This window comes from Haemaphysalis longicornis, unplaced genomic scaffold (genome assembly GCF_048455015.1).
Source record: "Haemaphysalis longicornis isolate Haplotype H1 unplaced genomic scaffold, Haemaphysalis longicornis Haplotype H1 scaffold_7, whole genome shotgun sequence".
NCBI classification, from domain to species: Eukaryota; Metazoa; Arthropoda; class Arachnida; order Ixodida; family Ixodidae; genus Haemaphysalis; species Haemaphysalis longicornis.
In genome coordinates, this window is record NW_027526422.1 from 72344014 (window position 1) to 72359885 (window position 15872).

At 48.3% G+C, this 15872-nt stretch overlaps 1 protein-coding gene across 1 annotated transcript in view; it reads right to left on the reverse strand.

The window, feature by feature from the left end:
* Nucleotides 1-13443, reverse strand: part of LOC144146343 (carbonic anhydrase 1-like) — a 28773-nt gene extending 15330 nt beyond the window's left edge. Inside the window, exons 1-3 of the mRNA XM_077678299.1 lie at nt 13034-13443; nt 10262-10441; nt 5866-6023 (exon numbers count right to left, since the gene is read on the reverse strand). Of these exons, the coding sequence (XP_077534425.1) occupies nt 5866-6023; nt 10262-10441; nt 13034-13202 (507 nt within the window). The 5' untranslated portion in view covers nt 13203-13443. The remainder of the gene's footprint in view (nt 1-5865; nt 6024-10261; nt 10442-13033) is intronic.
* Between the last annotated feature and the right edge of the window lie 2429 nt (nt 13444-15872).

Sequence of the window (15872 nt, forward strand, 5' to 3'; positions counted from 1 at the left end):
TCTCACGTCAAAACAGCGTCAAAAGTGCGTCCAACTTTCGGTGAAAGTGTGTCCGATTGATCGTCAAATCTTCAAGGACCCAAATCGCAACCGAAGAACGAACCCATGCGACGATTTCTCGCGCACTAAGTAAACGCATCTACGAACGACATAAATGTATACCGATACGTGGTTTATGAGATAAAGGTATACTATTGTATTCCTTCACGATCGATGCGTGTATCGTCTTATACAGAACCTCCCCTTTTTCGCGATTTTCACGTAACCGTTTAGACACAATGCATATATTTATGTCCGGTTTCACGCAAATGAGCGCCGTGCGTCGAGAGGTCTTATCAAGGCTTTTCGGTCGACCAACTGGTCTATGGGGAACTACGTTAGTTTTTTGACAGAACGCCATCGGTCTCACTAGGAAATCTTTCGCTTGAATAAGCCGACGCCAGGCTGCGAACAACGTCGCCGCTAATTAAAAATTAAAGCCGTACCATTCAATGCGAAAGTTGTCGGAAGTGCAGAGCAGTGTGATCCGCCATAACGGGCTGTAGCGCTGTTATCGCTCACTGCTACTATACTGTACTATAACTATAGTAGACTATACTGCTACTACCCAATGCAATTCCAATTTCCCCCTTCGCAAGGCTCGCGCGCCCCCTGTTTGAAACTGCGCCAGCGGGAGAGCCGTCCTTTTAGGTGCGGAGCACCTATAGGACTTCACAATGCCCGTCCGCGTCCGTGCGCATAGCATTTACAATCGCAAAAAATCACACAGGCTCCAGCAGGATTCCAGCCTGTGTCTGGTAGACCAGACAGATTAGTGTCAGTCGTTTCACCCACTGGGCTACGACCGCGAGTTAATACCCGAGAGGCAAAAGGCTTACTCCCTTGCCTGTAACTGAGCGGTGCCTGTAACGGGGACTGGAAATGACATCCAAGTTGCGCCGTGAGTGACATCAGATTTGCGCCCCGACCGTCATTCGATTTGAGCCGTGAGTTGCAGTTTTATTTAGGGAATAATCAAAGTGCTATTCACGGCTGAAATCGAATGACGGTCGGGGCGCAAATCGGATGTCACTCTGGGCGCAACTTAGATGTCATTTCGAGTCCCCGTACTCCGCACCCTCGCCATCATCCACGGAGTGGAGATGCTGCCACTTTTTTATGCTTGCTTTGCCTCCCGCACGTGCCGGCGTCGCACTGCCACTTTTTAAAAGCAAAACTTTGTACCTCTACCCTCCAAGGGTTTTTTCGCGACCGTTGGTGTCAACGAAAAACTCCCACGAACAAATAAAAGAATTTACCGGCACCGCAAGGAATCGAACCTGGAACTAATAGCGTAACAAAGTGAGAGCCCGTTGTCTTACCGATTTAGCTACGAGCCCACGCGGAGACTGGTAAGACAGGTGGTGGACTCACCAAGCACATTATGGGTTTACCTCCGGTATTCTCACTGAATGCCACGTGACAGCGTCACGCGACCTCACGCGCCACTGTGCGCTGCGTCCACGGCACGTCTAGCGGCCCTAAGCGCGCCTTGCGCGTGGAAAGGAAGCTCACACCGACGCATGGCATCTCACTTCTAGTACGCCAATGTGCTAAAGCATGTGGCCTCCAGTGTTCCCGTAAAAAATCACAGCTCCTTGTCGTCCGCCCTCATTCCAAACGACACATCAAGGAACACATCCAAACAGTAATGAGGACATGACTCTATGCTTCAGCATCAAGATACTGGACATCTCCAAGCCAACACCAAGAGTGGCGTATCGTTGCAGCACCTCAAACATGGCATCAATCAAATCATACAATTGATAAGGCGAGTTGCCACCAAGAAGCGAGGCCTCAAGGAATCCGACACCTTTTGATTAATTCAAGCTTTTGTCCTCTCGAGAATCACTTACGTCAACCCCCTGTCTTCTTCTCGGCAAGGAGTACATAAAGATGCTTTATATAATGATTAGAAAGGCGAATAAGCAGACCATTGGTCTTCCCCTGAGTGCGTACAGAGAGAGGCTGCTTAGCACGGGGCTTCACAACACGGTGGAAGAGCTGATAGAGGGCCATTTTTCTAACAAGAAGCTCCGAATGAGCAGAACTGCGGTGGGTCGCCGCATCCTTCACCAGACTGGCTGGGCAGCACAGAATGCCACTCCGCTTGATGTACTCCTGCACTCCTGGCGACAAGAACTAAAGATGCTTGCTCCCTTTACTTAGAAATATGAACTCCTCACATGATGAGGGTCGCCGACAAGCACGGGCTCAAGCGCTCAACACCACCCTCTGTGGGGATCATGCAGTCATCTACACTGACGCCTCCCAATATAGAGGGCAGTAATACTCCATCACGCTCCAGAACCATTAACCTCCTTGCGTGTGCCTCACTCAAGACCCAAGAAATGATGGCAGCAGAAGAGGCATGCAGCCATAGCCTTGGCTCTCACTCAACCAGGGGTTCGGAAGGTAGTAACCGATTCCTAACAAGCCTACCGGAATTACCAGTCGGGTTGGGTGTCCCGACGTGCACTGCGTGTGCTAAAAACCCACTCCCCAAACGATTCCATTCAGCTCATCTGGACACCCGTTCACACTTCCATGGAGGGAAACGAATACGCCCACCAATAAGCCTGCGCTTTTACCCCCTGCTTTATGGAGCTGCACGAGGACCGTCACCCGCTTGTCTCGTTCAGGGACATAACCCAGCATTATCGCCTTCAGAGACAGACCCTACCTTTGCCTTACCCTGACATTTTCAGATAAAAACAAACTATACCCTACGGCACATACAATCCGGCTCCTTCCCACACCGGACGCGTCTTCACTTAATGCACCAGAATCGCTACGACGCTGAATGTAAATATTGCTCTGAAGTACGAACACTCCGCCACATAATCGCGGTGTGCGACTTTAACCCTGAGCACCCTCCTCTCTTTCCGTCAACTATCCAACAAGAGAAATGGGAGATGCTACTGTCGAGCCCGCGTGCCTGCCCAGCTTCAGTTGGTGGACAGAGCGCAGGCGGCGCTGACTGCATTTGGGCTCCAGTGAAGAAAGAACCACTCCCCTGGGCCGCACTCTGGGCCGTTCAGAAATATGAATAGAAGTATTTCCTCCTCTCCCTCCGTCTCCCCCTCCGCCTCCTTCTTCTCGTCCTCCTCCACCGTCTCGGCCGCCGATCTCGTCCCCTCCGTCTGATCCCGTGGTTGCCCATATGGTTATATCATCGGCCTATATTGCGTGTCGGATATTGGGGATTTTGTTTAGGGTTTCTGGAAGCTTGTGCATTGCTACGTTAAAGAGCATTGGCGATATCACCGAACCCTGTGGTGTGCCTTTATTCGGTGCTTTGTGTGTGTCTGTGCGTATATCCCCAATTCCTATCGTGGCCATCCGGTCCTCTAAGAAAGAACGCACATAGTCAAATAGTCTAACTCCTCAGTTTAGGTCGGTAAGGTTGGATAAAACTGTTTGGTGGGCGATATTGTCAAATGCGCCTTTTAAATCAATGGCCGCGATGACCGTTTGATTTACACAGCTGCATCTAAAACTTGTTTCTTTATTTGGAGTAAAATAATCTGGGTTGACAACTTTGGCCTAAAAACATACCTACCACCCACTCCGATGACAACCAACTTACACGGGAAACCTATCTCAACAGTAAAGACCCTAAAAGTGCTGGGGCTGAGACTACAGCAGGACAATGGCTGCGGAACAGCCCTAAATCATTTAATGAAACAAATAGAACAAACACTACGAATGATTAACCGAGTAACCAAAAAAAGGAACGGGATGAAAGAAGGGGACATTCTAAAAATTGTCAACACTCTTATAATTTCATTCTTATATATGTTTTATGTTTTAAGCTCCATTCTTATGTTTAACAGCCAGTAACATAAAAAAACTCAACGCAGCATTTAGAAAGGCAATCAAAATGGCGCTAGGATTACCCCAATGGACGTCGACACAGAAATTAAATGAACTCGGAATCAGCAATACAGTTGAAGAAATACTCGAGGCACATAGAATAGGCCAGTTTGAGAGGTTAAAAACCAGCCACACTGGTAGGGAAACCCTAAAGCGACTGGGCTACCGTATACATGAGTCAACATGCGCGCAACCACCCACGAGATTCCTGATTGCATATCCAGGGCCCTGAAAGTAGCACCCATACCTAAAAACATGAACCCTACACTCCACTACGGCAGAAGGTTGGACAGATGCCGTAATATCGAATCAAAATACGGGAATTCATCGTAGACGTGGTACACAGATGCTGGCATAGTCGCCATCTGTGCGCACAACCCAATTCAGGAACGTACCATCACTGCTAGCGTGCGGACATCATCATCTATTGAAGCAGAAGAAGCGGCAATCGCTCTAGCTATCATTTAAGACATTGTTTCTTACTCCCAAAACGCCTGCAGGCAATGAGCGAAAGGGCGCATCGGCATAACAGCCCACAGATTAGCAATCGGCTACAAATCAAATAATCCAATCAAAATCGTGTGGGCCCCTGGCCATGAAACTCTAGAGGGCAATCAACAGGCTCACGCCTGGGCTCGCGCCTCCCTTCCCCGAGCTCGCAGCCCCCAAGCAGTTTCCTGTTCCTGTTACGCCCATATATTCCGAAATTCTAAGCTACTACAAAGCAACCCGAATTAAATTCCCACATCCTCATCCCAAGTTGCAAAGACAGGATCAAACAGCACTCCGCTCAATTCAAACGAACACCTTCACTCACCTCTCCCGTCTACACAAACTGTACCCAACCCAATACCCGAAGCTGTGCCCCAAGTGCAACCAAGTAGCCACCCTCTACCATACGGCAGCAGGGTGCCACAAAATTCACAAACGCCCTCTAACAGGAGAAGCAGTGGAGTGAGGCACTGTCTAGCGCCGACTACGACGAGCAGTGCCGAACGATCGCCAGAGCAGCCACCGGCGCATTGGAGACTGGAGCCCTGGACTAGGGGCACCCACCACGTCCAACTACCCAACAAACATAATAAAGTTATCTCTCTCTCTCTCTCTCTCTCTCTCTCTCTCTCTCTCTCTCTCTCTCTCTCTCTCTCTCTCTCTCTCTCTCTCTCTCTCTCTCTCTCTCTCTCTCTCTCTCTCTCTCTCTCTCTCTCTCGTCGCCTCCGTCCGCGGCGGCAGAGATGGAGAAGTGAGATCGTCTAACACCGGGTTTGAGCTTCCTTTAAATTTATAAAAAAGTTTCCACTCATGTGCTACACCAATACAACTCAACCAACCACCGTTAATGCATCCTCATTGATTTAACTTAATCAAGAATATCTCTCTGAAGAAATAAAGGGTGTTGTTAAGTGCATTTCACAATTTAAGGGACGTCGCATGGGTAGTCGTTGTGGGTGCCGTTTACAGCTTTGCTTTCCGACCACATTCACAGGGTGGATTGGCGCAAATTTTTTCACTTACTATCGTAAAAACCAACCCAACGAGCGTTCCTAGCTAAATGAACGTGGGTTCTGCCGGTTAATTACGTATATTTTGCCTCAAATGTATACCTGTAGTTTTATTTCCGCTAAACAACGGAGAAATGTACGGCAAGCGCCAGCGGTTCACGAGTTTCGAACGCTTATGACTATATAAACCGCTTGGATTTCGAAGCCTCGGGGTTACGCTGCGACAACAGCGGCTACGACGGAACGCCGTTTGGCTCCACTTGGGTCCAGCGAGCGAGCTGCGACGACAAGGCGAGCCCCTGAAGTGTTCTGCACTTAAAATATGCAGAACTCGGAAGTGTCACACGGCCAGCAGATCGAGGGAGAAGCGTCTCGCGCGTGCCCTACTTCTGCGGCGGCCGCAAGGTCTTTATGTAAAGAAAGGCTGTAAGGAGGAGGAGGAGCTCGCCTCCATCGGGTAAGCGGCGCCGTCGATGCGGTGCTCCGAGCCGGAGATCGACGTCGACCCCCAGTGAAAGAGAGCGGAGTGGAAGGTGAACGTGCCCGGTAGTCGACCCCCGCGCACTGTCCGGTTCGTCTGGTCGCTCGGGGACGCGCGGAGGGTCACTGAAGGAGAAGAGAGGGGAAAAAAAATGCCCTCAATCCGCGGTGTGAACGCCGTTGCGGACAAGCGAAGCTAAGCAAATGCGCGGCACAAAACTCGGTTAAACATGGTTGATGGTAATTTGTAATTCAGCGTACTTTTAAGTTAATTAGGTTAATTTAACTAGAAAGGGCTACAGTTCTACCCTAGAATGTAACTGATGTAACTGCCTATTTCACTGTAACTTTTTTTTGCAATAGAGCGGCGGCTTCGTGTTACTCGTATAGAAACTGTGATAACTATGATACCTGCTGAGATAAAAAATCCCGGGCCATCTCCACTATAGCATGGAACCTGGTGAGGGGTGGAGCATCCAGTGTATAAGTGTATTCTTGGCGCTTTAGCGTTTTTTCCAACGGAGATGAAACCGTTGGGGGGTACAGGTATACAGCTTTGCTGTAAAAGCCTCTTGTCTTTGAAGCACGAAACTCTCTAGCGCGAGGCGTAAACAAGTGTCCCGGTGTTTTTTTTTAGTACGCGCTACGTTCTAGCGCGAGGCGTAAACGAGTTTCCCGGTGTTTTAGTACCGTGACTACATGAGACGAACGATGATTACGACGACGACGACAGGAGACGCCAACAGCCCCAGCCCCTAGGGGGTTTCGCCCCTAAAGCAAGCCTCCTACGGTTGAGCAGTATAAGGTCAATAAGTTTAGGCATAATTAGGCATAGTTCCAATAAAACGCGTTACAGACGTCTTCTGTAACCACGCTGTGCTCGTAGAGCTCATGTATTGACAGAAGACGGAAATTTAAGAATCCACAGTGAACTAATTAGTTGTGACGGGTAAATGGAACTCCGCGTCATGAGAAAGTTGTCCTAGCGGCGAATAGCAGTCCGATTTTTTTTAATCAAGATATCTATACTTTACATTGTGAGCTACGGAGCATTCGCGTGAAAGTTGCGGCGCGTTTTGCCTACTGAGGGAGCCGGACACCGCTATGTCGCTACACAGCTTCGCCTTAAAACAGCGCCACTAAGCTGTTATTTGACAGACTTATCCGCACTCCAGGGGAACTTCGTGCCAGTGTGCGTTACAGTAGAAGGTGCGGGTTCCATCAATATTTATTAGCTCCATTTCTTATACAGTTAAACCTGAATGTAACGAAGTTGAGAAAAGTTCGCAATTTTTCGTTACATCCAGGTCTTCGTTACATGCAGGTTTCTAGTTAAGGCTCGCGGGAACGAAGCAGAAATGAAGCCAAAATGCTCGAAATGAGTGAAGGTGAACTCACCCTTCATGTATTTACTTCACAGCAAAAAACAACGTGTTTTACGCCTCCTGCTTTCGAACGAGCTTAGGAAGCGCTCCAAAGAAGAAATTACCCACTCACCCCGCATTAACAAACGTAACTTAAGTATCACTTTTGCTTTTTGACACTTTTCGGCGCCGTAACGCGTTACAAGAACCAGAATTATGCTGAAAGGGTGCCTTTTTGCGAAATTGGCGGTGCTCTTTACCGCACTCAAGGTTGTTGAGAGGGTGGTAGTTGGGATACTATACCAGACGGAAACATTCTTGTTTCTTGCGAGCGGAGACGGCATTTAAAATTGTGCGCATTTTTTTTTAAAGACACAACTTTCTGTTTTCTAGCAGCAGCACTCATTACGACGAAGCGACACCACAGATAGAAGGGGATACGCGCGACTACTCGACGACGGTACGGCTTAGCACCTAAAAACTTATGCCTGAAACCGAAACCATGCTCACACGTGGAAACGCGCGGTACTTACCGGTGCGGGCGAAAAAAAGAAACTTAAAGGCTAGTTACTTTTGCTAGCTGGTGGGGAGTCACTCTACACAAGCACAACGAGAAGTGAGTTTTAGCCACGGGATGGTGCTAGCCTCTCCGTTCATCATCATCATCGGCATCATCATCATCACCATAACCATAATGTCGAATTTCGTGTTTAGGCGATTCCAGACGTTTTCATTGCTGCTGGCCCCTCACGGCAGTGCTAGTACTCGCAAAATTGGTTCATTTCTCTGACCGATTTTTGAGTAAAAGTGCTAAAAACAATGACTTATCATGTACCGACTTCGTTACATCATGGTTGACTGCAGCGACGTTTCGTTACGTAGAGGTCGCAAACACATGGGCTTTAACGTAGGTGGCAATGGGGAATTGAAAAACTTCGCTAAATCCAGGAATTCGTTACATGAAGGTTCACTACGTCCAGGTTCAACTGTAGATAGCCCGAGGGCATCCCTCGGGTGACGGTCAAACAGGAGGGGCCAAGTAAATGGATGTGAACAACGATTCACGCTGAATTTCGTCCTGGTAACTACACAAGCACTCTGGTATTCATAACGCTAAGGTTTCCACACAAAAGAAAGAATAAACGAAAAGGCGAGAATAGATCACACCACTGTGAGGACAAGCGCTTTATGGACTCTGGGGTACTTTTTTTGTGCGTACGGAGAAAAACATTTTCTTGCACCTCGCACACGCACTCCCATAGGTCTGCTGTAATGAGTACGATTTGTGTACGACCATGTTATAGCTCGCAAAGCTGAACATAGATTACACGAAGTGCACTTAAGAGCACTTAGCAGCCACGTATAAGGCAGCCTGCATGCTCTATGTAACTCTATCCAGGGCTCTCAAATGTAAGTTTCTTTCTTCGCTGCCTCGCGCTCTGACTACTATGCTCCATATGCTCCACAACGCGAACAGTGTGCAGGGAATGTTATGCAAAGCCTGGCTTTAAAACTGTTCCTCCCTGCCACGCGTCCTCTCCCAAGTTCCTATCTCGCCTTTCAGACTGGCAGTAACCCTATATTTGCATACGGGTTTGTTCGAAGTGTCACCGATTCTCAGCGTTCGTCAAAAATTTATGAGCCATATCACACCCCTCGAGGGTGGACGGCCAGCGAAGCTAAAGGCCGGACTAGAGGCTTCATTACGACGTACCGTATTTTCTCGCGTATAACCCGCCCCTGCATATAACCCGCAGCCGGACTTTCCGTCGATGAATAAAAAAATATATCCCCGAATTGCCCGCATATATTACACATGAAAGGATGGACCAAAGCTACTACTCAAGCAACATTACACATTTGTTTATGCAAAAGAAATTACCTAGCTGACTACGTAACTAGGTGATTTGCCCAATATATTTTTTTCAAGTTTGTCTATTGTTGAGCTCTGTGTGCAAAATAAGCACTGTCAATGGAGTAAAAGGGGCTTAGTCGCTAATAATGCTGGAGGGACACCACGTGCCAACGCGATTTGCGAAGCTGCACTGAAGGAAATACCTCGCATTATTCCGCACCTACTTCAATCCTAAAATTTTCGCATTTTAGATGCGGGTTATATGGACGAAAATACGGTATGAAGGGAAATAAAATTCAAAATGGAGAACGGCAGTTTGTCTTGACGACGGGACCGCCACCCCGAGGAACCGGACAAAACTACGCACGCAAGCGCTTGGCCAAGAAAAGAGAAGGACGTGCGAACGTATACAGCAATGGTCGATGCGAGTCGCATAGCGAAGCGGCAAATCTTTGAGAGAGAAGTTTAATATCTACCTGAAAGACTAATGGTCTTGAAAATGGCGTCTTTTGATAACTAATCTACTCGACATGGATATCCACGTGATAACCCAGTCGAAGACGACGACAAGAAAAATTTTTGTAGTTAGTCGTATTTTCGCGCGTCGTACTGTCGCTTTGTGGTACTCTTGTCGTGTCGTGATTCTGATGTTCTGTCGTGTGTCGCATTCCTGTCCTGCTTTTGATGTTCGGTCGTGCCGAATACCTGTCTTGTCGTGATCCCGATGTTCCATCAGTAGTTGCACATGGTTTGAATGTTACTGCCCATTGTGAAGAGTATACGTAAATGGCAATCCTGTTGTGACTACAGGAATGTTTGTCGTTGAGAAAACTGGCTTTGTCGTTACGACAGAACTGTGTGTCGTAACAACAGATGGCTTTGTCGCAACAACAGGACTTCTGTTATCACAACAAAGTTTTCTGTCATACGACAGGAATACTTGTTGGGTTTTTGAGGTACTCCTGTTGTGATTTTATGCTGGGAAGACGTGTAAGCTCTTGTATATAGAAACAAACGATCATCAAAATAGGGACGTGAGTGTTTGCACACGCAGAACAAAAATTCACGGAGCCCTGGCAATAAACAGCTTCGCTGTAAAATGGGGCGAATGTCGTGCGTGTGCAGGAGCAGCAGAAGTTGCTTACGCATCAGGCCGTTGACGTTGAGCACGAACTTGTGCAGCGGCACTTGGTGTCCCTCGAAGTGGAGCGGCTCCATGGCAAGGTCGTGCACAACGCCGTACTTGTCGATGTTCACCGGCGACTGCAGGCTGCCGCCGCACGAGTTGTTGCCGATGCACCGCACGAACGACCACGACCACGCTTCTGCGCGAGGACCAGGCGGGTGTTATACTTGAGTTTAGAACAGGGTGCATCGCGGCGGAACTTCGCTGCGCCTCCTGTGACTCACCTTCGCTTGTCCTCGTCCTTCGCGCAGTTCTTATTTACGTGATGTGCCGACTAGTTCAATTTTTTATTACTATAACGTACGATGGTAGACTGCATCACGTTTCCTGTCACCCGGACATTTCCGGCTGCTCACACCTCCGGCGCCTCCGGTCGGCAAGACACTGCTGGCCCATCCCTTTCAACCATGCACGCTGGCCATGAAGCCTAAGTCATACTCGTAGGTTGTGGTGATATGCACTGTTATGCTTGAAGGTTTCCCTTAAACTACCAAGGAGGGCTACTATAGAAACGCTGACAGTTAGACTTTGTTTTTGAAGCAGCTCGGCAGAGGTTCAGTCGCCGACATCTTCGGCCATAACTGTGACAATTTGAGCGAAGTCACTCCAGCAGCTGTGCAGGGACACTTTAAACTCCAGAGAACGTGCCTAAGATTAAAGGCGCGCTTTCTCCACGGGGCGGAGTTCTCTTTCCCTCCCTCCAGAACATTCCCGAATATTGGTGTGCTCTGAGTGCAGCCATTCCTCTCATCTCCGTGAAGTGCCCGATAGCAAGCGCTGGCTGCATATGTCAAGTGTCTGTGGGCCTTGCTGCGCGACGCTGTTTTCCGTCCCGGCAAAGGACTCCCGTTACGAGTGGTTTATATTGGCGGATGAACCAGTCAGGTGATCCAGGGACACCGAGCCCTCAGTGAGGGCGGCGACGCGAGGTCGTTTCGGGGAGTTAATCGCGCCTCTCCAATATTCTTTCAACACGGGCGAGTTTCTTGTCGAATAGTCTTGTACTAGGCAAATGGTGAAATTTTGTCCTGCCTGCCTGACCCCTGAATCAGCGAAAAAAATTCAGCATTCACTGTAGCTCCGTTCGCTGGCGTGCCACTGGTGATACGCTAGCCTGGTGCGAGTAACTGGCACTTGGTATAGGTTATGGTGACCCAACGGTGACGACGCATCACTGGTGAGATTTATTGGGGAAGCGAGTGAAACTAGACTTCAATTCTTGGAAAGTTTGTGAAATACGAAATAGGCTACCCTGTTGCGGAATAGGGGCGTTAACTGGCAACGGCAGAATCACTATTGCTTTTACACGCTACTTGCAGCGACGCAAGCATACGCGGTGGCAATTTTTGTTGTGTTTGCACATTTGTTCAGAGGAGAGGACATTAAATATCCGACCCAGTGTGCAAAAGTACTATGAAGTCATCAAGCATAGCAGTGACCAGAGGTGGCGCGTCAGGAACCCTAATTTGGGACTCCGGTGCCTCAGGGTTGTTTCCCGTCTCTGCGGAAACGTTTTGCTAAGGAGTACGTCCAAACTTCTCTGTAGGTGTCGTGCCATCCTTCTTTGACATAGAGCTTTACCGTACCTCGCAAGCCTGTTGCTTCTCCGATGAGAAGCCGCAAATAACCCCCCGACCTTTTGTCTGGCGCCTCTGGGGCCACATAGGTTCCCGGGTAGCAACTGCTACTGCCTGCCGACCTTGAGTCTGAAATACACTGGCAACGATACGTGAACTTCACTGCTACCGACTTGCGCACGATCTAAACTCTGTTGAGCCCTATGAAAAGGCCGCAAAGAAGGCAAAGGGAAGAATTAAGTTTATAAAAAGCTCGAAGTTTGATACCTGTGCTATGCGAGCTTTTGAAAGGACATTTGAGTCGAATGGCCTTCGAAATTTCAAATGCTATTTTAACTGGAAGGAGTTCCACCGACCTACACGACAACTCTCAAAGTCAGTTGAAAGTTCCCGCGTTCGCCTGCCATGTTGTGGTGTCACCACTGCTGCCATGTTTCGTTCTTGGCGAAAATGTAATTTTAAAGTTAAAATGGGCAAGAAAACAATTATTAATGATCAAATTGATAACAACCTACAAGCGCGCACAAAAGATGCACTAACGGCCAGTTTCTTTTTTTATTTTTCGCACCGCCGGTGTTGAGAGTACCAAGTTACCTTGTAATCGTAGAGCGAGTGATAGAAAACAAAAAAACAGGTGAGAAATTATGAAGATCGTGCACTTCAAACGCCAAGTTTTACTCGTAAATAACTGTTTTGTAATTGCGGCATGCAGAAACTGCTCCTGAGAGTACGACCGTTCGCATTTCGAGGGCCTTTGAGAACTTTAAAGTTGCTCCTTTAACTCAAATGGCATTTCAACCAAAGACCGTTGAAAAACATCGTAAGGTGTCATTTGAATCAAATGGCATTCGACTCAAAGGCCTCGAAACGCTCGTGTAGTACGGGTATGAAAGAGGAATCAAATTACTTCAGTACAACCCCCGAATCGTCATAAAACTGTTCGCATCTACTCCCAACGTAGCGAATAAAATTAAAAGTACACCGTTATTTCTATTGTTCTGTTATACAGTAACGGAGTTCCCTTATTTTAAGTATATTCGTGCTGATGGCCGGATTGCTAAACATGATTAAAAACGACGTTCTTTTAGTTGGTCGCAGCCGCCACACGTGCATGCGGATACGGTTGCTTCCATCCACGCCCAATGGAAACTTACGTTCGTTATCATAGGTCCAACACCCTGGTCTCATCGCTTCACCTATAGCAGAAAAGAGCCAAGGGGCAACAGCGACAAAGGTCAGCAAATAACGCCAAGACAAAATAGGCCACACACGATACAAGTTGGTAATGACGTTTAGACATATGTTGTTTGCAGCATGCCACATTCAGCAAGCCCCAAATGTCACTCCACGACAGCGCTGCGCTGTGCGAAAGCCAGAACATAAAAGACAAAATAAGTGAGTAACCATGTCACTATATAGAGGCATATATCGCCAGGCATGCGTCAGCAGCCTGATTTACTGCGATATTAAATGCTTCCAGGTCAGCAGCCAAGGGTAGCCTGTAAGGGAAAAAAAAACGAAGGTATCATTGTTAGCGTCTTTGCTGCGGGCAAAGAATCTGTCAAGCCGCTTTGAAATGTCAAGTTTTTTTTTTTTTTTTGCAACACACATTCTTTTTTTCTTTGCAACACGACCAAGGTTACTTGTTATCTCTTTGTCTTGGCGGGAACTTTGAGGGAAGTATAAATCTGGACTGAGAATAGAGCATCCATTTGTCGCACCAGATGTAGAGAGCGCGCGGAGTTTGAAAATGTGTATTTAATGTTTCTCCCTGAAAGCACTCGTCTTCTCGCGATTTTTACCATGTCGAAGTCACCTCACCAACTAGCCCAAATTTCTACGTTGAATAGCCTGAAAACACGTATACGAATGAACCTGATATTCCTAAAACAACGAGTTATTACTCAGCAATTATTCTATTCTGGTTTCAGTTTTGCTTTGCAAAGACGAACAAGGTCGCGCCACGTTGTACCTCAATCAAAAGTTAATAAGATTGTTGCGTAAACAGTTGCTGCGTAATTGATTGCGTAACCGATTACGCAACAATATGATTGTTGCGTAATCGGTCGAGCCTCGGTAGCAGACCGGTCTCTGTAGAATGTGGCGGGAAGCGCTTTAAAACCGACGGCTTGCACTATAGTTTGCACCAGACGTGGATCACTCCCTGCCCTCGTGGAACGTCGCTTGCATTTCATGCGTTCGCCTGGCTTTCCTGCGCTTTGGGCGCTGTCACAGCGCATGGCGTACGGCTGTCAGTCTCCCCACTTGTTAACGATGCCCGGGTGACTAGGGGACAACGGACAGCGAGCAAGGAATTTGGGTACTTGCGTTCCTTCGGCTGCACTTGCCCCAGCACGCTCGAGCAGATATGGTGCTCATGATCTGACAATGATGATGATGGCTAACATAAAGAAACAAATTGAAAAAAAAGAAGCTGAGGATGGAGCAACCTGGCTGGAACGCTGTAAAAACAAGCCAGTGTTACGTGCACATAACTCTTTTGGCTATTTTCTGTTTACAGCTTGATTTTGTTTTCCGAATAAACGTTATTATTTTATCTCATATTTGTCACGTGATTGTCTGAATGAGCCAGGTTTTGTTAGCCGATACTCCTAGATGTAGAAAAAGAAAAAAATGGTAAGTTATTTCTGAAAGAAAAAAAAATGCGAGAAGCTCACACTAACGCGTAAGACTTGAAGCCTAGCGAAGCTGTATGCAACCTTCACGAGCATCACGGCAGTTTAAATCCATAATTGCAGCCGATTTGCTTCTTCTTCGCTGCCGCAACGACCTTTACTCCATCTTTGTTGCTATAACGGCGAAGAAGAAGCAAATCGGTTGCAATCGTTGACGACGCGGGGAGGGGGTCTTCTTCCTGAACGAATGAACGGAACGCGAACACTTAAACTAGGCGCCGCAGGCGCAACGTATGTGCCCTATCAAGAGAGAGAGAGAGAGAGAGAGAGAGTAAACGTGTTTATTGCGAAAAGCAATGGGGAGGAATCCTCAGTCCAAGACCCTTGAGCTTTCCCCGCCTCAACAGCCCTCAACACCAGCAGGCGCTGGTCATTGAGGTCGGAGCTGGTCAGAGCTCTCTCCCAAAGCTCGCGAGAAGGAATGGAGGGATTTCGCGAATGTAGTGGGGCGTGCGCGCAGCCCCCTACCATATGAAAGAGCGTCCCGGGGGCTCCGCAGAAGCGGCATAGCGGGGAATATACGGCGGGGTGCAAGATATGGCATTTAGTGGGATGGGGGAAAGTATTCGTCTGGAGTGCACGGAGCTGCCGTTCCTCCTCTTTCGTTATGTGTTTATGCGGTGCTGGGTAGGTGATACGTCCCAACTTGTAGTGCTGTGTTATTTCGTGATACGTGATCAGCGGGGTTGGCCTCTCTTCCTCGCTTCCCGGGGCCCGGCGGGATAACTCTCGGGCCAAAAGGTGGGCGGTTTCGTTGCCCGGGACGGCAGAGTGGGCGGGTGCCCATGTGATCATGATAGATCTGTCTGGTGGACGCTGGCAGATGATTTGGTGGGTTGTGCGGCGAATTCGTCCGCATGAGAAGTTGCGGCACGTTTGCTGCGAATCTGTGATGATTACGCTGGCGGTAGTTTGCGTTATGGCGAGAGCGATGGCCGCTTCTTCCGCTTGTAAGGGGTCGTATCCGGGTAGGGTTAGGCTGGTGACGTGCTTATTGTTCTGGATAACCACGGCTGTCATTGCTCTCTTATGCCGGGATAGGAAGACGCGTCCGTGTACACTGTGGTTGGTTCCCTCCCGTAGTAAGTGTGGATGGCCTTGGCTCTTGCTTCCCTGCGCCCAGAGTGATGCACAGGGTGCATGTTTCTAGGGAGCGGTGAGACGTACAGCTGTTTCCTGATATTGTGGTAGAGAATTCTCATTTGAGATGTCTGACGCTGCCGAGGGGATGTGAGCCCCAGACGAGAGAGAAGAGTCCTCCCTGTGCTTGTAACTCCCAGCCTCAACCTTTGGCTCG